General features: G+C 39.6%; 1 protein-coding gene across 1 annotated transcript in view; it reads right to left on the reverse strand.

Annotated features, from left to right (window-relative positions):
• Positions 1-11,469: 11,469 nt before the first annotated feature.
• n4bp1 (nedd4 binding protein 1) overlaps positions 11,470-20,428 on the reverse strand; it is a 29,542-nt gene continuing 20,583 nt past the window's right edge. Inside the window, exons 8-12 of the mRNA XM_008283401.1 lie at positions 19,990-20,120; positions 17,966-18,062; positions 17,375-17,482; positions 14,793-14,894; positions 11,470-13,879 (exon numbers count right to left, since the gene is read on the reverse strand). Coding sequence (XP_008281623.1) covers positions 13,525-13,879; positions 14,793-14,894; positions 17,375-17,482; positions 17,966-18,062; positions 19,990-20,120 — 793 coding nt within the window. The 3' untranslated portion in view covers positions 11,470-13,524. The remainder of the gene's footprint in view (positions 13,880-14,792; positions 14,895-17,374; positions 17,483-17,965; positions 18,063-19,989; positions 20,121-20,428) is intronic.

The raw sequence follows: 20,428 nt of genomic DNA on the forward strand, positions 1-20,428 counted from the left end.
TGGGAATATGCCTGGTATTTAAAGCACGGCCTCCTCAGTGCTGCTGCTGCACTCACGCTGCAACAGCTACTTTCTCAGCAAATCCAAGAACAAAGTAATTCAACACTTTCAAATTTCAAAAGCAGAATTCTGAATCACAGTTAGTTTTACTGCCAAGTCAGCGTTCAGGAATCTGGTGCGGTGATTTGATGCATTACAGCAAACTGTGACGAGTAGTTAATTTTTAAACAAGGATAAAAAGATTTTAAAAGGACGCAAGTGTTGCAGGTGAAATAAAGTGCAGCAAGTCATAAAAAGTCATATCATTTTTTTACAATGTGAAGGAATGTACAAAATATTCACCTGGGAATTCACACAAACATACGGTGTAAACAACTTGAAATGTGCAACCAAAAAAAAAAGGGTGTTAATATTTCATTGTCACTGCAATATGTGTGGCTGCTTGTAGTTAAACTGTTCAGGAAATGCACTTATTAGCTGCCTAATGAGAAAACTGGTTCCACTCATACGTCTGAATGGTAAATATGAAGCCAGTTAGCTTAGCTTAGCATTAAAGCTGAAATAAGTTGGACTGGCTCATTCCAAAGGTAACACTATCGCTAAAGCAGGCATCATGTTTCTGCAGAGATGCACTTGAACCTCTTCACAAAGTTAACTGCAGCTCACAGAAGAGCCAAACTCAACAACTCACAGCAAGATCTGCGTATCCAGCAAGCTGATTGGTTAATATAAGGATGTTTCCTCTATTTTTTTTCCCAGCATATTCCAAGTAAAGTTCCCTGCATTTTTCTGCTCAGCTCCCAATATCATCAACCAGCTTGTCCTTGTTCTGTCCATTTATATTGATGCAACAAATCCAGTTTCATGGTTCTATGCATCAGCTACAGCAGATTTTTCCTGCAGTTTGGAGCAGCTCACAGTAAACAAGTTGCAGTTCACGCTCCGGAAAGGCTGCCAGTCAGACGACCTTACATGCTCCCACCCACATCTACAGCCAATTCAGAGCCACCAATTAACCCGCCATGCATGTCTTCGGACTGTGGGAGGAAGCTCACAGGAACAAGGAGAACGTGGAAACTCCACACATGGAAAGGCTCCGTAGGTTTAAACCCTGTAGGTCAGAAACACAAGTTTGACCCAAATGTAAAAGAAACACATGAAAATGTCTCAGAATGGCACCAGTGAAGCGTAAGTCAAGCTCACAAGATAACACGTTAGATCTCATCTGACCTCATCTCATTTACCCTGTAAAGTCTAGAGTAAGAACTACTGTGGTTTTGTGTGAGTGACTTCTTGTAGTCTGAGGCGGTTGCTTGGTAACCTCACGATGACAACAAGCCTCCAGGAAGTCACTCCGGCTCGCCACAAGATAATCGGGCACATGAACCCGGAAAACCACAACTTGTTGTTTTTGTACTTTGGTTTATCTGTAAATCAAACAAACAACGTGTTGATACGTAAACTTCAGAGGGAGATGGATTTACCTTCGCATAGAGATAATCTAAGGTGTTTTATATTCCGCCTCCGGGCATGAAAATCAGATCAAACTTCTCATCCAACACTTAGCAAGGATGCAAGTAACAAAAAAAATTCAGCATCCAAGATTCCTTTATGATGACAAGAGGATTAAGCAGAGTGGATTTAGCTTCTGTCTGTAGCTTCAGAAGCATTAAGAAACTGTGTGTCACATTACGTAATGTCATGTGTTTCCTCACCAGCTCAGCGGCCCGAAGTCCTGCGGCAACCAAATCAGTTGGTTATAGGCAAACCCAGATCAAAGCCGGGCTGCAGGACAATCTGTATTGTCTGTGTTTTTATAACCATAACTACAGGCCTGTGCATGACACACACAGGAGCTACAAGAAAAGCAATTAAGGACGGAGGCTGACTCAGAAAGAAACAGTGGCGCAGACAGGATTTTGTGTTTGAGTCGCCTCATTAAGATTTGGGAAAAAAAAACAACCCCACACATCTATAATGGGAACCAGGATTTCCCCGTTTTCTGTTCAAGAGTGGTAGAGAAGATTCAGCCACGTCCTGGGTGTCCCCAGGCCTCAACTCAACCCTGGTACTGGTGAAGACAGCGTCTGATGTTTTACTGGTTTAGAGAAAACAAATTATATTAGAAATCGTAAATACTGCAAATCTAAGAATGTGTCAAGCTACCAGACCAAATAGACCAAAACCTAAATTTTCTCTGACTGTTTTATTGAGACTGACTCTAAAAAAGTCATTCAAGGATCTGTTCCCACCACTTAATTAAACGCGTGATTGCAAGATTTAAAAAAAAAACAAAACTCATTTACTGCCTTAGAAAAGCCTTTTAGGTCGTAAACATCATTCTGACGGGTTGTGTCGACATAATCATGTTAGAAACTGCTTTAACTTCATAATGTTTGGAATTTAATTACATTTCTGATTAAATTCAAGTGTAGGAAACTTGATGAACCTGGTTCTATAACTAAATATTTCTTCACTTTGAGTTCAGGAGTGGTAATTAAAAACACTTTTGATTGTAGTGGAAAAGCTAATTCCCCCTAACGAAGCGTAGTTTGTTGATTGAATGTAATTTTCATTAGAAGCTGTCACAACTCAGACAATATGCAAGCTGGTAGTGTTTTTTTGACCCCCAGCCCTGTTTTTTAGTGTGTATAACATAAAATGAAATGGACGCTGTGAAATGATTCATGAGCTGTTAAAACAGACTCGCGGAAAAAAGTTCAGTATAGAATTTGAAGGTTTTATCCAACAAATGAAGGAATGCTGTCCACAAAAAGGCTCAATAATACATGTGTGGAGTTGACTGTAGAGGAGAGTTAGCATTAGAATGGTCTGTGGTTAACTTTTTATTTAGACGTTGCTTTTATTCATTAACAGTTTCTTAAACAGAGATGGTTCAACATAAGTGAAGTGAAAGAATCCAACTGGGCTGGAATGTGACAGTTAATGATAAATGGTAAATGGGTCTATTAGTTATTAGCATATCTATCAGTATATATATATATTACAGAACATAATGCAGACAAATGGGATTATTTAGAAATGGTGTCATGTTCCATTTCCTGTCTGCAGCACATGTAGCAGAGAACGTGTCACAGCTGAACAGATGGTGGTGCGGAGTCAAGAGGTGTCTTGACTAGTTTGTGAATTACATTTCTGGAAAGTTAATAAACAGCAAAAAATTCATTTCCTCTGTTCTCCATAACTTTAACATATTGATATATATGTGTTACAGTTCAAATTCAAATCCAGGCTGATTTTAAATCTGCCTATAGGCGAGATTAAAATTTGGATTTGGTTGAGGCAAGATTTTGAATCTGCCTTTTTCTTCATGTGTTTTTGCTTCTTAGTGCCCTCACTTAGTTTACTTCACTTCCTTTAACATTACAGGCTGCTTGAAATTCTAGTTTGGTGATGAACAAGCTCGACGGTCAAGTTGAACCAGTACTGGATGCTGATATTGATGTATGTGTCACAATCCAAATTAGAATGGGTAGGATTACAATCTTACCATGATATCAGGAGGATTTTAATTTGGTCTGGGCGAAATCAAAAACCTAGTTCTGCCCAGGCAGATGTAAAAACCACCTGGATTGTAACTTGGACTGTGACACATACATCAATACCAGCATCAACCCTGAAAATCAAGTAAGTTAATGGAAGTTATGCAAACTAAGTGAATCACTAAGAAGCAAAAAACACATGAAGAAAAAAGCACCTAAAGCTTCTCAACAACTTCTGTCAAAAGATTTACTACACTCAAGTTAACTTTGGAAAGAGGTTCAAGTGCATCTCTGCAGAAACATGATTCCTGCTTTAGCGATGGTGGCACACATGTTTTGTTACCTTTGGAATGAGCCAGTCCAACTTATTCCAGCTTTAATGCTAAGCTAAGCTAACTGGCTTCATATTTACCATTTAGACATACGAGTGGAATCAGTAGACTGGCTAAAAATAACCCAGCTGGTCACTGTGTGGAATAGGCCTGACTTTACAAACATTAGACCAGTGTCATGACTCAGAATGATTCAAATGAAGACTGTTGGGTTAATTCTGCATAAAAAAACATCCATGTTTCATTTTTATACCTTGTAAATGTTGTGTTTTTGTGATTTTTGTGCAGCAATGTGGACCAAAGAAGTGATTCCAAACCCTATTTCCTCAAAGGTTCGACAGTAAAAACAAAAAAAAAAACCCAAACACCTCTGTTCCTGCTGTCTTCCCTTCCTCCTTCCTGCTACACTAACTTTAACTACTCACGGCCCACAAGGGAAGGAAGGGTCCACTATAAACCCAACACCTGCTTTCACACCGTCCAACACTAAAAACTCTAAAACATGTTGTTCTTTTACTGCAGTCTGGAGTTTCTTAACCTTTCGGTGGAGACTGGCCGTGCAAGGACCTCTCAATGCAACGAGAGGCGACCCCGTCTGTCCCGAATTAGACCGGCGGGCCGGAGGGGAATTCTCCTCCAGCTATTTTTCTCAGGCTCAAGCATAACATCAGCGCTGCAGTCGAGGAATAATCTGTGGACACGGTGTCAGCGTTGGCAAGTCACCTGAAACACAAGCCTCGTGCATTTGCATAATGACAGCCAGGCTACAAGTAGTATGTGGCTTATGTAATGCAAGCACCTGACACGTGTCCCCGGAGAGCGTCTCTGGGGTCTGAGCCAGACCAGCGAATAAACACATAACACTGGAGATACGCTGATAATGTGAAGCGGCGTTGAGTTTCAGTCAGCAGCCCCCCCACTGGCTTCCTTTGAGCTTCCATCTTTATCGCTCTTCTTTAACTTTAACATCTGGAGCTGAAAAGATGTGTGTGTTAAGTGTGTGCCCATAAAAACGGGGGATTATTGAAAAACTGACTTTAAATGCCAAAGAATTTCACTTAAGTCCACACGTGATCAGGCTGAAGGTAATGAGCCTGAAACACACATTTGCATGAAACCAAAGTGATGGTGCTCCGAGTGAAGCGTGTTCCTCACACATGAATCTACGGAGCCTTATTCTGAAAATCTCCTCGGAATTAATCTCATTTCTGACTCCCTGATGTTTTGGACAGTCCACACCCTTATTTAGCATCATTTATGATCATTTTTTCATCAGTTTACTGCCTCACAAAGAGTCATCTCTGGCTCACACAGTAGTGTTTTATATGTGATGGAGTGAGGAGGAACATCAGTTAATCAACCATACAGATGTTTTCAGCTCCTCAGGTTGAAGTTTGGTGGAAATGGGAGTCACCAAAACAAAAAAAGTGTTCCTGCCTGAACAGGTGCAACAAACCTAACAGGAGAGTCGGGGATCATTGTGCCTGATGTTTTAAAGGGACACTCCCTTTTTTTTTTTTAGATATGCAAACAAAGACCATGAAGATGATGAATGAATGACTGAATGAAGTGAAAGAATGAAAGCTGCACTGGAACTAACCTGTAAAAAGGTGCTCTAGTGTTCAGATAAAGATTAATTAAGCGATTCATTGGGGGCGATAAAACAATGTTAAGCACATTTAATACGATGGTTTTATGGGACAGAACATTACATCATCTTCCAACCAATGAGACTGAGTGGATGAGAAGTTCAATAAAAGCCAGAAATATACATAATAATAGCACATTTACTGTATGTTATGTGTAGTTTGGGCTTCAGGGCAAATATTAAATGACTACAATCATGTGTAAGGACACATGTGAAGCTGTGAAAGCCCACTTTTAGACCCAACTGCTCGTTGCAGGACTAAAAGGATTACGTCTGTGCCCGACATAATTAGAGCTCTGCTGACCACAGAGCAGAGCAGCCGGTTTGAAAACACGGCGGTCACTTATTCATCAGGAAACACCAACCTCTATTCTTATCTGGCTGCAACTGCAACAAATCACCGACACTGAAGCCTGCACACAAATCGCTGGAGTAAATTTAATTAAAAAAGCGACGCCCAGAAGAGCTGCGTGCCTGTAAATCTGGAGATAAAATGAAAAAAAAATGAAGAAGAAGAAAAAAATCACAGCCCTACTTGCCTTTTTAACATGTGGCTTTGATTACAGTGAAGCAGCCTTTATGTTCAAACCCACAGCTTCAGAGGTGTGGAATTCAGACCGAGGGTTTAACGCAAGATAAAGACTTTTTTTTCTTTCCTTTTTTAAGTCTACAATCAGCTGTTAAAAAAATAAAGCTCCTAATTTTGTTTTTTTTTCAGAATTTTTTAAATGTAATTACAAGTTCCCAGATGTCATGATTCTGTCTTCTTTACATGATTATCTTCAAGTGTGTGTCTTCATTATTATTATACAGACTTTAGGACAAAAACAAAAGGAAATGTTAAGTTGTATTTAACACTTTATTTTAATAATTTAATTCAAAAGACTTTATTGATGTTATATTCAATTGCATCATTGCTTTTTTTGTGTGTGTACGTTTCGGGGCTCCATACATAATGACATTCACTGTTTTGGTACCTCAGAGTTTTAAAAAAATAAAATAAAAAAAGAATCCAACCTTGTGTTGTTTTTTTGTTCTCATTTGAAATAGATATGTATTTAATACCTGGCAGTGTGGCTGCTAGAAAACAATGTGTTCTTTTTTTTTTCTTTTAATGCTATAAAGTAGAAAAAAAAGCAAAAAATGTAAAAAAAATAAAATAAAATAAAAAAGTAAAAACAATAGCAAAGATCAAAGATCTATAAATTAATAATTCCTTAATGTTTCTGAATACAGCAAAACTAATTTTAAGGTCAAACATTGTGACAGAACTAATTTCTATTCATACTAATTTTTTTAAGTGGACAGTTTTGGCTTTTTTATTTTTTTCACAGCCAACATGTGAATTAAACCTTTTTATTAGATGTCATCTGTTATTTTACAGAATTTATCTTTTTTTCATCCCTAATACACATATATATGTTTTTCTATCTAATATGAGAAAATATCTGTAAACTAATGATATTTTCAGTTGATTTAAATACAGTCAGTGTGTGTAATTTTATTTTATTTTGTTCCTACAATCAACACGTTATTACTTTTTTTGTGATTTACTAGAAATGATCTGAAATGTAAGAAAACAGGACAATTCTGTAGAAGAACCTAACTCAACCTAAACTATTTGCCGTTTAAAAAAAATCCTTAATGTGCATATTTATCTCTGAAATAACAGAAACTAAATGTAAAACAATGGTAGTTTTAACTAAATTAAATAGCATGTCACTTTATGGTCACACATTGTTAAAAAAAAAAAAAGATTACTATTAATTCTTTTTTCTGTGATTTATGGAGATATTATCTGTAATTCAACAAAACACAGAAAATCTATACAATATTATCATATATTCTAAATTGATTTAACATTTTTCAATCCTTAATAGATGTTCTTTTCATTCAATTAAAAGAAAATATGTGTACAATAATAAGACTTTTGCTTTTGCTTTTGCAGTGGACGATACTAAAAGCAGCTGTGGTCTTATTATTCTTGTGAAGCCCGCCGGGTCGTGGTGGCAGCGTGCCCACATTGTTCCGCTGTCTCTCTACAAATTGCCGTTGTCATGCTCTGCTTTGCCTTGTCAAGTGTGCGGTCACAGTTTTTTACATAATGTCCAACCTCCTGCCGGTTTGTGAAGAGGAGCGTTGCTGCTGCAGCTGAACGCACACTGACCTCTAGTGAAGGAGCCGCAGAAGCAGAGCTCAGCTTCAACACATGCAGAGAGTCGCTCAGAGGGAGACGTCGAACTGCTGACGGGTTTGTTGTTTCACACAGAAGAGCTGAACGTCACAAGAATGTAAAACTAGTCTTATTGAATTTGGTGCTGATGATTTCACATGAAAACTTTATTAACTTGAGAACCTAAAATCAAAGGTATCTGAGCATTTTACACATTAGTTGATGAGTATTAATGAAAGTTCACACAATAAAGCAAGGACACACACACACACACACATGCACACGCACACACACACCCTTATGTTTGTGCATCACGACTAAGATGTAGTTTGGTGTTGATGCTGCAGATGTGTGGCTTTAACTCTCAGCAGCGAGGGTCAGGCTTCACTCAGGATCCTGGTTTTTGCATGATAACAGCTCAATGGATGAGTGGATCTGAATAAGACTCAGTGGACTGTTTCCACACTGTAAAAAGGATCACATTCAAGCTGTGGAAATCTGGCAGCAAAGGTGCACAAAAAAAGTCTAAAATAAATGAAAAAAAAAGCTAAATAAAAGAGCTAAATAAAGTCAGCTGGTGGTATTTGTCTGGACCACATGCAGCAACGTGTCACAGTCACACAAAATAAAACGTCTCGGAATCTTTTAATATGAACTATTTGTCACAAAACGTATAAAAATTAAGTTATTATCATTGAACTTTGACGACTAATAGAACAGATATGAGCGGTGTCACCACGAAAACAAACAAAAAAAGAGCAAAAGCTTGAGAGTTTCAAAGCGGTTCTGCAAATTTAACGAAGAAAAACGTCATTATCAGTGACTTTGGACATCACATGATCATCTGAACCTGATGCCCTGCTGCTAACTGGAAGAACGTAAAATCTTCTGCACATCAAATTATCATTAAATATGTGTCAAACTCTCCCACTAGAAAAGTCTCACAGATCTGTGTGTTTGGTTGTGTTACACTGATGTCCTCATAATGAGCTGATGCAGTAACAACTCCCAAAGAAATGACACAAAAGTCTCCTCCACACCAACATCTGGGCCTACAAGGGGAGTTAGAAAATAAAAAACTACATCTGTATTTAAAAATCTATATTTTCTTTGATATATTCGGAAAAAACTGAAGATTTTTTAGGTTTTTGTCTTTAAAAATCTGAGATATTGTCGTTCAAACAGCCTAAAAACTGTGCGAGTTGACAAGTAATTAAAAAATAAACATTTTTTTAGGAATGTATGTGATATTTAAAACTAGAATTTCACAATTGTCTTTACACATATTCTTATTTTAATCTATAAAAGCGTGAGGCAGGACAAGCATGAATAGTTCTAACAGTGTTATGATCAGAGATGGAGTGACTCCTATGTGTTGTTTTATAGTTTTGAAATTTAAAGGAGTAGTTCCACATTTTGAGGGAACACGCTTATTCGCTTCACTGCCAAACAGAATGAATGTTTATATAATAAGTATATGAGAGCAGATGGAGCAGCATCTCTGAATACGTCGTGTCACGTTGCTGCTTTACTGGTGCATGTGGTGCATAAACACAACAACATATTGAATCTAATAGAAAAAGGTGAAGTCTGCTGTTGTGGAGAGACGATTGATGTTGAGCAAGTTATTTAAAGTGGTGCTTGAACGCTACTGAACACTTATTTCTGCATAACTGTGATCTAAAACATTACAAAGTCCCGAAAGTATATAAAGATCATCCAGTTAAATGAAGCACACAAACATGTTACACTTGTTGATAAAGGAAAACGACTGATAGGACCTACCTGTGAGTGGTGGAGGAGCGTGAACCTTTGCTTTCAGGATCTGGTGTTGCAGCTTTTCCTGCAACCGTCAGTCTGGAGGAGATCTCGTCGGTTCCTCCGGGTGGATCAGGTTTATCTTCGGGGTGGTGGTGGGTTTCCTCACATGAACGGCTCGCTGCACAGCATCTCCACTGGATTAAGGTCAGAACTTTGACTTAGATGTTCTACAGCATGAACTCTGTCCTTTATGTCTGCGTAGACGCTCAGTCATCCAGGTCATGTAATCGTAGGAGCTCCAGTAGAAATCAACTTCTTGAAGATGTTCCACCTCTCATCCAAGAGGCTGCTTCAGGTCTGACTGACTGATGCTGGAGCCACATGGATAACGGCCCATTAATGACCCAGGGCCCGCCCGCCTCATGGTATGAACTGTTGCGAAACCAGGTGGTCCAGTACCAACGGCAGCCATCATGGAGGTGGAGCTGCCAGTTTACACGACAAAGGACAGGAATGGGACAATACCACCGGTGACTCAGGATGCCCGACTTGTCCAGGGTGTGTCCTGCCTCCGTCTTTAGTCAGCTGGGATAGGCTCCAGCCCCCCGATGACCCTAGTGAGGATTAAGTGGTGTATAGATGATGGATGGATGGATGATGGTGAAACTTACTGGGCGAGGCCTAATCAGTCATAGGTGCTGGATGGGTGGTGCAGCAGACCCCCTCCTCTGTTCAGACATGGCTGCTCCATTCTTTGTCCGTGTCGTCAGTCCACCAAACATTTTCCAGCACTCTCTTTGTCGACTGCAGTGTTCTTCTTGGAGAGCTTCCTCTCTGCTCACCTCTGTTGTTCAGCGTCCTCCTGCTGCTGGACTCATCAACATTCACATCAGCCAGAGTGAGAGAAGCCTTTAGCCGCCTACAAGTCACTCAGGCTTTGTGACCTTGTGGACTATTACACAATTCTGACTGGACTAATCTTCGTTGGGCGACCACCCCCGAGGGCTTAAAAAGGATCTTGAGGTTCGTCCTTTAGCATCCAGTTGGTCTGACTGTGCAGCGATGACGTCCAAACTCTTCAGAGACTTTTGTAACATTTTCCAGCCTGATGAGCATCAACAACTCTTTTTCTGAGCTTCTCTGAAACCTCCTTGACTTGTGCCATCACATACTTCCACAAACACACATCGTGAAGATCAGACTTTGATAAATTCAGGTTCTTTTAATAAAACACTCCTGATTGTCATCACACTGATGGAAAGCATCCAGCTTCTCCTTCAATTTCGGTCCTTATCCTACAGGTTCACACATGCAAAATGAGGTTTTTTACCTCCATAAATAAATGAAAGTCCAGTATTTTTGTCAGATTTTTAAAAAATTGGATTCTCTTGATCTACTTCTAGGACTTGCCAATGTTTCATGTTATATTTTTGCAGAAATATGAAAACTTCTGGAGAGTTTGCTAACTTTCAAGCACCATTATCGACAGTAAACATGTAGATGCATCGTCCCTCTCGCTGTGCATCAAAATTAAATATTTACACGTCTTTATGCCATCAAAAATAATCTCTTTCTGCATTGAAACAGCTTAAATGTAACTCTATAGCTAGAATATACAGATCTCCAAAGTCCACACCACTTTCTGCACCAAAACGCTGCAGTCGAGCACACCAGCTCCCCTATATGCCTAACCACTATAAAACTAGTCTACAGGCCAGTTGTAGTTTACTTATACATGTTCAAAGCAATTCTAAAGATTAAAAAACGATACGGAAAGCGTCACTCTGCAAGTTGACAGAATAGTTTTTTCACATTTGTTACGTATAAAATCGCAGAATCCGTGTTTTTGGGGCCGTCATCGATAAACTACAGTTTTGAAAATCAAGATAAAAAACATGATTTTCACCAGAAGGGGGCTTTAAGTTTTGGTGAAAAAGATTAAAGTTTGTCTTGATTTTCACGCCTGATTGCTGCACACGACAGAACAGGAGGACCAACAGGTTAGCGCTACAAAGCCATGCAAAAACAGAAATAATAATAATATTAAAAAAATATGGGGAATGCTGCATTTATTGTTCTTTCACATACATAAAACCATATGTGCACTGTAGCCAAAAATGCTTATATTTACAAAAAAAAAAAAGAGAGAAATCAATATACACAAAAGAATTATAATACAAGGGAGAAAAAAAAAAAAAGTCCTTCAGTAATTCCTTACGACGACAACATAGCAAGTATACGAACAAAACGGATTTTCTTTGACACCTTGTAAAGTTTTTGTGCAGAGATTCTTTTTCTTACAAGGATCATGAAGTATTTTACAAAAACTGGGATGCACAGTAAATCTGAAGCGGGTGTGTGAGGGTAAAAAAACCAAACCACTACAGGCCGTCATCAGCAAAACCTCGTCCTACTCACGACACCTTCACTCATTTAATTTAGCTATGAAACACTAATTACAACTTATTAAGAAAGTCTTTGCACATTTTTTTTTTTTTCCAAACTTCTGGTGCGTGAACTCGATCTACGAAGGAGAAACTCTTGTAGTGTTTGTTTCCGTCCCAGACCAAGATGGACTGATGTGTGTCGCCTGCAGACCGAAGCTTAAAAACTCACATCCCAGAACGAGTGACTCTAACTTCCTGGAACGACTTAAACTGTAACCGAACGTCCGATTCTTGTTGATGTTCACGTCGAGATAATCAGAGCAGCAAATTCAGGCAGCCTTTTGTCAAAGATTGTGTATAAATAACAGGTTTGAGAAGCAACACAGACCGACATGAAGGTAACAAAATGGGAGTGTAGGGGCGGTTTGGCTTTGTGATGATACTCACATTTGCTCTGAATGTGTAGGTAGTTTGTGCAAAAGACATTTCTTGCAGATGAAAATGCATTCTGAACCAATGTAAAGTATTGGGAGGTTTCTAAAATGTGCTGGGCAGATTAGAAGAAGCACACGAGTGAATCACCAGGAAATACCTGCAGCATTTTCGAGGGGATAGAGATGGGCAGTGCTGCTTTAATTAGGAAAATTAATTAAAAAGCAACATGAATTCAGCCTGGATATATACACACAGTACGCTGAATGTTAAATAATATTAGAAACAAGCATAAAGGTTTAAATTACTGCCCATTTGTACAGCCTCAAACATGCTCAAAAGGTGCTTCTGCTGCAAAACAATTTAAAATTTTAAAATTAAAGTTGCTATTTTTTTTTTTTTAGGGATTTTTGTTCAGTGTTGCTAAAGCTACAGATCTCATCCTGCATCCTGAAATAAAAAAAAAAAAAAAAAGACACCGCTTTGATGACCTCCAACAAGTACATCGAGATGGAAATTAAGTTTAAATATTGTACATTTAAACTCAGCTTTCCCCTGTTAAAAGTTGAACGACTCCAAACCTGCTCAAACCTTGTTGACTTGAGTTCAAAAACAACCTCCCTGATGCTGAATTCATCCGGTTCCAGAACATAACAAGTGTATAAGTAGTATGCTGAAAATTGAAAAACATGCAAAAACCTGCCGGTGTCGGTGTCCTCTATCAACGAAAAAGCTCGACTTTTGAACGAGAAAAAAGCTCCGAGTCTGTGAGAGGTGCTGAAAAAGTCTGACGGTGAACAAAGTTTAGGAGAAGAAAACCCATCGTGTGCTAAAAGGTGGAGCCGCCGTCCCGCGGGAGCAGCTCACTGTTCTTGGTCCGAAACATTTTTGCTCATCCCAAAGCGCTGGTCCCACATTCATGGAAACTCTGGACTCTTGTCAGGGAACTGTAATGATTTATTACCATGTGAACAATACAGACTTTGCTGCTTGACAAATATGGCAATTTGTGAACACTTTGGCTCTGTAGACACCAGTGTTGATCAATTTTAAAGCAAATGAAGAGGGAAAAAACTTAAAACATCCTCAAAAATACTTTTTTTGCCAATAGCAGCTAGTTTGACGATCAGTCTTTATGTGAAATAACAATAATGAAAAAAAAAAAATCCACGTCCTCCGAGTTGGAAAAGATGGCAAAATAAATTATCTTTATGCTGACACATATGTATATTCTTGCATGTGTGTGTACGTATTGTGTGTGACTCTCATAAGTGAGCGAGTTCTTTGTTTATCCCAGCAGCAGCCCAGACAGGGCGTTCAGGTCTCTCATATACGGGTTGTCGCTGAGGATGCGGTCGATCCGCTGCTTCTGGTCGGGGAAGATGTCGTACAGCTTCCTCTTCAGCTCCGACGTCTCCCCCGGCGACCGCTGGGGCGGGGGCGAGGGCGACGGCGAGGGGGAGCGGCGGGGCGGGTGCCACTCTGGGGGGCCGGAGTGGGGCCAGTGGGTGGTGGGGTGGGGCATCAGGGAGGTGGGGGTCCGAGGAGCCGAGTGAAGGGCCTGGACGTAAACTGGCTGCTGCTGCTGGGAGGAAGGCCGGAAGTCTGGGGGTCTCAGAGGGGGAGGAGTGGGTGGAGCCCTCCTGATGGGAGGAAACGGAGGGAGAGGGTATGAAAGGCTGTAACGAAGCAACAGGCTGCTTAATTTACTGCAACACACGTCTCAGGAATAGCAATCGACTGAGTATCGGGGTTGATATCCTGCAATTATTGCTTATTTTTATGACATTTTGATATTTATTCCTGATAAATGTCTTTTAAAATGCGCGACTTTGGCCCTAACCCAGCCGACTCTCTGCCTGTAGTCACTCTGTGGCATCAAGCTAGTCCCACAAACAGCTCTTTCTGATTAGTAGCACGTCGCCAGTAGCAGCCAATCAACACTGAAAGCTATTGTTTACACAGAGAGACAGATGAGCACATCTGCAGAGCGGTGCAGTTCAGGTGAATTAGCAGAGCTGTGTCTGAAAGGTGAGGTAGCAGACGTTGCTGAAGTTGTGATAAACACAGCAATCTACACTGAAAATGCCCAAATCAGTAACTTGTTGGTGTCAGTTCAACCAGAATTTATTTTGCAAACACTGCTAGGCTAAAGCTACCAGTAAGAGTTTTGCTGTGTCTCTTAGTCTCAGGCTAATGCTATCTGGAGTGCCAGAAAATCTGTGTAAAGTTTGATTAATTCACCAGTCTGGTCCTCACAACCTGCAAAAAACGGAACAAGAAGCGCAGTTATCGCCACACATTAGGACGTTAGCTACTTTCACAGTGGCTAAGGCTATGCTAGCAGCTAAGTTCGGAGTCAGCTGAGAAATACATACCAAATATAGGTTTTCAGCATCAGCCCCAGGAAATAAAACACATCAGCTGATTCCTACTCAACAGTGCTTCCATATTCACAGGCATCAGAGGTTTAGAGACAAGTGTTGTCACGTTAGTTTGGTCATAAAAAGGTTAGCAGTCATGGATTTTCTTTGGACTACAAATTTATGCATGTACCTGTTTTCTTTACGCAGGAAGAAGTCAAGGTGAGGTCCATCTTTCCCCAAAGGGTCATCAGGGATCATGAAGTGGTCCTCTACAAAAGTAAACTGAAGCAACCTGCCAGTCAAGAAAAGGAATGGGACAAATTCATAAACTTTTTAAAATAATAATAATAATAAAAAAAGATGATTACTAATTGTGATTTCTCAGCATCATTCTGGGAACAGATTAGCGCAACCTTCCTGCAGCCCTGTAAAGTGGTCATATCAAGGGTTAACACACATTTAACAACTTTCTGCAGTATTTCTTGCAGGTTTTCTACAAAAACTGATCGAGTAAGAGCAATAATTGCGCATTTCACTGCTTAAAAGATCCTTTATTAGCAGCTGGTAGCCTTTTAACATGTTTGTTTTACCTGAAAATGTGAGCTTACTCCCAGCCTGCATATTGTACCAACTAAACCCCATCAGTTCCAATTTCAGAAAACCATTTCTCACTTTAACATCTTTACCCTCAATAACATAATACATAAATGGAACATAGACTTGCATAATACACACACATAAAGGAATCTATACACTTCCAGAGTGCTATAAAATAAATAAAAAGTTCCTTAAAAATCTTCATCATCTGTTCTAAAAGCATCGTGTAGTATGCAGTGTGTAGTTTTAGTGCTAATTTGATCACTTTGTATTAAAGCTGTGAACATAGAAAGCCTGCTCTTATTGGTGAGGAATTATAAATTGGTATCGCAAATGAATTCTACACATAACTACATTTTGCAAGTGCAATTTTGAACAATAAATAAAACGACTCACACAGAAAGCTTTCCAGCTTTAAACAAGCGTTTGGGATTCTAAAAGCACAACAAGAACTACTGCCTCATGGTTTTACGTCACTGCCAACCAGCCAAGTCACAGTTTACATCCATGTCTGACCAGATTTAATGTTTTGGATATAAAAAGTCATCACGTGATCGTTTTATTTTAGCGTTTGAACGCCTGAGTTATGGCCAAAAACATGTTTTGTGAGGTCACAGTTACTTCTGGCCACCGTAATCTAACAGTTTGTCCTCAAGGCCACGTGGACATTTGTGCCCTTCATTCATTCATTCATTTATTCATTCATTCATTCATTCAAGAATCAATATGTGGAGGAACAAAGCCAAAAACAGGAGCTCCAGGCCAGTTCACAGTAAGCAAACTTTCGTTAATGTTTTATTTTGGTTCTGTATTTCTAGCTAATTTCCTGGAAAAATTCCCTCATAACGTTGTGCAAATGAGCTGGTAGCTGTAGATTACAAGGGTTTTCCAACAGAGGGCTGCTCAACTAATATTTAATCATAAGGGAAAAAGACAATTAAGTATAAGTTCAGTAAATAACGATTAGAAAATGAGCCTTATTAAACAAACAGGTAGAAATATGAATTGCATAGTCAGTGACATTTTCTATCACGTTTCATTTTTTAATAGTTAGAAATACAAAACCAGGATTTTTTCCAGTGCAGCTGAAAACTAAAGGTTGGAGTTAAATTCAGCAAATACAGCAGCCTAGAAATAAATTAAACAAATATTTCCGAAGAACTAAAAAGCGTCAGATCAACGTCACGAAACCTCTAAATTGAGAATTTCTGTTCCTTCTCGTGAGCCAAACCTATCAGGTGTGACAAAACAGTGAGGTAAAGAAACTCGAACACAGCTGCCGTAAACAGTCACGACCAAAAATTAACCTGTGACAGCAGCAATATATAGCGTCAAACCAGTCACCCATTCAGGGGGAACCAGTAGAGCGCAACACACTAGTTTCCTGTATAAATGGGGTTCATGGGTCTTTGTGAGACGTTTGAGACGCACGACGACCAACAGAGGGCGACAAAATCCCACGAATAACTATCCTCAGTCTCCCTTTCCTCTGTATTTATACTGAGAGGACATAGTTGTGTATAATGCTACTATAGTCCTACTTTTAATTAGGAAAACTCTGAAAGACAACAATCTAAACATTCTTCATGAACACTGAATACTAAGTATTTTATTTAAATTTTTTTGATATTTAGAAAATGCGTATATATTTTTTTAATTAACATTTTTGCTATTAGTTCTATTGTAAATAAAATACCTGTAAAATCAGGTCTCAGAACAAGTGTGCAAAATCATGATATGGTGTTAAATCTTTATATTATAATTTATCAGAAGAAGTAAAAGCATTTTTAGTCAAATCAGGTCATGAGTTGCTGTAACTGTCTTGGTGATAGTACATTTCCTAAAGCAGTGATATTATATTATTTGTTTATGCTTTTAAAAATGTTTGGCACTGTGTAGTTTAAAAAAAAAAAGTTTCCCAGGATTCTAATTTTATACAAGTTAAACAAGTACGTGTTAATGTTGTGTAAACATGTTTGTCTACTCTCGTGTTCTTCTTCCCTTCAGGCAACTTGAGATGGCTGCTAAATGTAAATAAACTGGCTGTAAATAGACCATAAATCTGTAGCATTTGTCATCGAGCTCGTCAGCTGCGTCTGTGGACTTTCCAGAGTCATGTTGGGTAACGGAACGTACAAACCCGGCGACTGACTCGGCTGCGTTACACACAATCACCTCTCGAGAATGATCCTGCGCCAGGTGTCCGAGGTGTCGACAAAGTCCCTCAGGTTGTCGTTGGTCACAATGATGCCGTCTGTTTTCTCGGCGAGGTGGAGCAGGAACCTGGCGGAAACAAAGGCGTGTGTTGGATTAGGCGCTCAGGATTTTCCCGGAGGACCAAGGTCAAGAGCTTGCTTCCAGCTCGGCCCACAGAGGGGAATCCGTCGGCAGGGAAACACTTGTAAGTGCTGAGTCAGGGTGAGTTTTAAAGTGAGGCCTGATATCCTGCAGTTGCTTAGAGATCTGGATTCTAAAACTCATCATGTAGTCTAAACATTTCCCCAAAACTCACAACACAGTAAGTTAATATATCACCTATTTTAATCAGCTGCATAGTCAATGAGCTTATTGATTATAAAGAGTAGCTGGATGAGGTGAGTGAATGTGACACAATGTTAGATGTTTGTTCAGGAGATGAACTCATAACAGAACAGACATGTTCCAAAATAACAGCAGTTCAATCCCTAGCTCTGTCTACACCTGCCAGTCTTGTATCTTCAATACAACGTGTCAAGTCTTCACAACAGGTTTTCTGGCTTTGTTTACCTGTCGTCATGTGACGATATCCTCTGGCCACACACTTCTCTGGAGGGAGTGAAGGAGAGCAGCCTCAGGTCTTCTAGCTGGTTTAGAAAATGTTGTTCTGCAACCAGATAACAACAACAACAGGCGCGTCAGTACGACATGGTAATAAAGGGAAAGGGAGGAGAATACACATGTAGACAAAACAGGTTTGTTTACATCTCTTGAGGGAACACTATGACCTGTAAGGTGAGAACAGAAGCAGCTGACGTAGTGCTGCTGTTACTGACGAAATACTCTGGAGTGTTAACTGCTGCCTCTGTGACCTATTATAACAATGACATCTATAGACACAACACTGACTGTGGGTCTGGGATTTTGTGTTTTCTGAGTTACAGTCACCAGGTTTCAACACGAATTACCATCCAAAATAAATAAATTTATTGTCTTGACACTAAAACACCACAACGACCAAATATATCTGCTATAAATGTAAAACCAAAAAGTTTGTTTTTGAGTGCAATAATCACATGATTTATGGTTTTTTTCCCCCCATCGATTGCATTTATATCACAAAGTTAAATTAAAATTACACAGAAAGAACTCAAAATCTCCAACCATGATCAACAACCTTTAACATGATAGTGGTCCTTCAAAAGTCATTCATGTATGTGAAGGAAAAATGACCCTTTTCCCTAACAAGGTGTCTCCTCTCAGCTGTTAGCGGACGTCATCCCAAATGATCCTACAGGTGAGAGCAGGTCACCACCTTTGGTTTCTGCTCCCCTGTAACCTCTACAGCTCTGAGCCCTGTCTCCATTGTAAGGCTCATCTTGCCTTAATATTGCTTTCCGACCGTAGCAGGAGGAAGATAAGCTTGGACTCTCTGCTCTAGTCAAGGTGAGACTTTGTCTGTTTCTAACAACACTGAGCAGATCAGCTGTCTCCATATTGGTCCGTAGTCTACATCTGCCCCCTCACCCAGAGGACAACATATACCAAACGGTAAGAGAGGATCCTCAGAATTGATGCTGGCACTGTCTGCATGAACTGCTGCTCTGTTGGTTTCACTTCTCCGGATACCGGTAAACCTTATTACAACATGAACCACCCGAGCCTCCGGCGTGCCTCCTCATCCTCCAACAACCTCTCTCATGTCCACAACACTGCATATGAATTAGTTCAAAAAGTTGATTCAAATAAATCTAAAATGTATTGTTAATAAATGTTAAATGACAGTTTATCAACCCTCTGAACTCCCTACACTTTCTGGGCGTTTTATTCTGCCGTCACATTTTCCCTCACTGTCAGCTCATTTTTCACAGCAATATAAAATCCTGCTCCTCTACGGAAACAGAACAACCATGAAGACGTAGAGAGAACTCAGAAATGTCTTCTGTGCAGTAATACCACAGTTATATTACCATGAATCATAACAAAAGAAAAAAAAAAGATGGAATCAATTTCAACAATGTTTTTCCCTCAAGTGTTTTCAACACTGGAAAAAAAAAAACACTCTGACTCTACACACTTTGCATATTTTATCATTCCCATTTTAGATTTTATTCCCATACTCGTCTCGTAGCCTGCAGTTCAGCTAAAGTTGTTGAAACACAGAATTTTTAGTTTCTAATAGAGCAAACTGTTTTTTAAAATGATTTTGTTTGTAAATAAAACATGTAGAATAAAGTGATTTTGGTGAAATATACTTATTTTAAGCTTAGATTGGGTCAAGTTCTTCCACTGAATGGCACAGCACAGAGGAGTAGCTGAACAACCGTCAGAAAGGTTCTGAAGAAAAATTCTACTTTCACCGTTTCTGATAAATGGTGTAATATGGGTGTTTTAAAAAAGAATGATGTAACCCTTCTTCCGAAACCCGCCAGGTGGTTTTGTGGTTCAGAGGGTTACCGTCAGTGTTTTGAATTTACACAGGACACAATAGTAGACTGAGCACCAGCCAGGGGATTTATTTTATAACGGACCAAAACAATGAAAGATATGCTGATATTTAAGGACAACCCTGTATACAGTTTAAGCATGTGTACCTGTTGTGAGTCGGTCTCTCTTCTGACGCCACTGAGGGACGAACACCGTGATCTCCCGGTGGCCTCGCCTCCAAAACGTCTCCACTGCCAGCGCTATGCCACGACAGGAGAAGAACCGATGAAGGCCGTGACTGGAGATATGAGGACCAGAAGAAGAAGAAGGGCAACGGTGAGATGGAAGAACATGACTACTGAAAAGTTAGTGTGCACACAGGGTTTCCAGTGATATGACTTGACACCGGATTAGGAAAAGTTCATTTCTGAAGCACTGCAGACTGTATATGGACAAACTACCAGCATCCATGTCGGCATAAAGGTGTGACGATTCAGCAACAAAATTTTAACTAATTTGTGCCTACAAAATGCAACACAATGCATTGTGTAAAGAATGTAGCATACATGTAGCAGACAAATTTTTTCTTACACTTGAGGATTTTTT

The sequence above is a fragment of the Stegastes partitus genome, unplaced genomic scaffold (genome assembly GCF_000690725.1).
Source record: "Stegastes partitus isolate 25-593 unplaced genomic scaffold, Stegastes_partitus-1.0.2 Scaffold309, whole genome shotgun sequence".
In the NCBI taxonomy this organism is placed as follows: Eukaryota; Metazoa; Chordata; class Actinopteri; family Pomacentridae; genus Stegastes; species Stegastes partitus.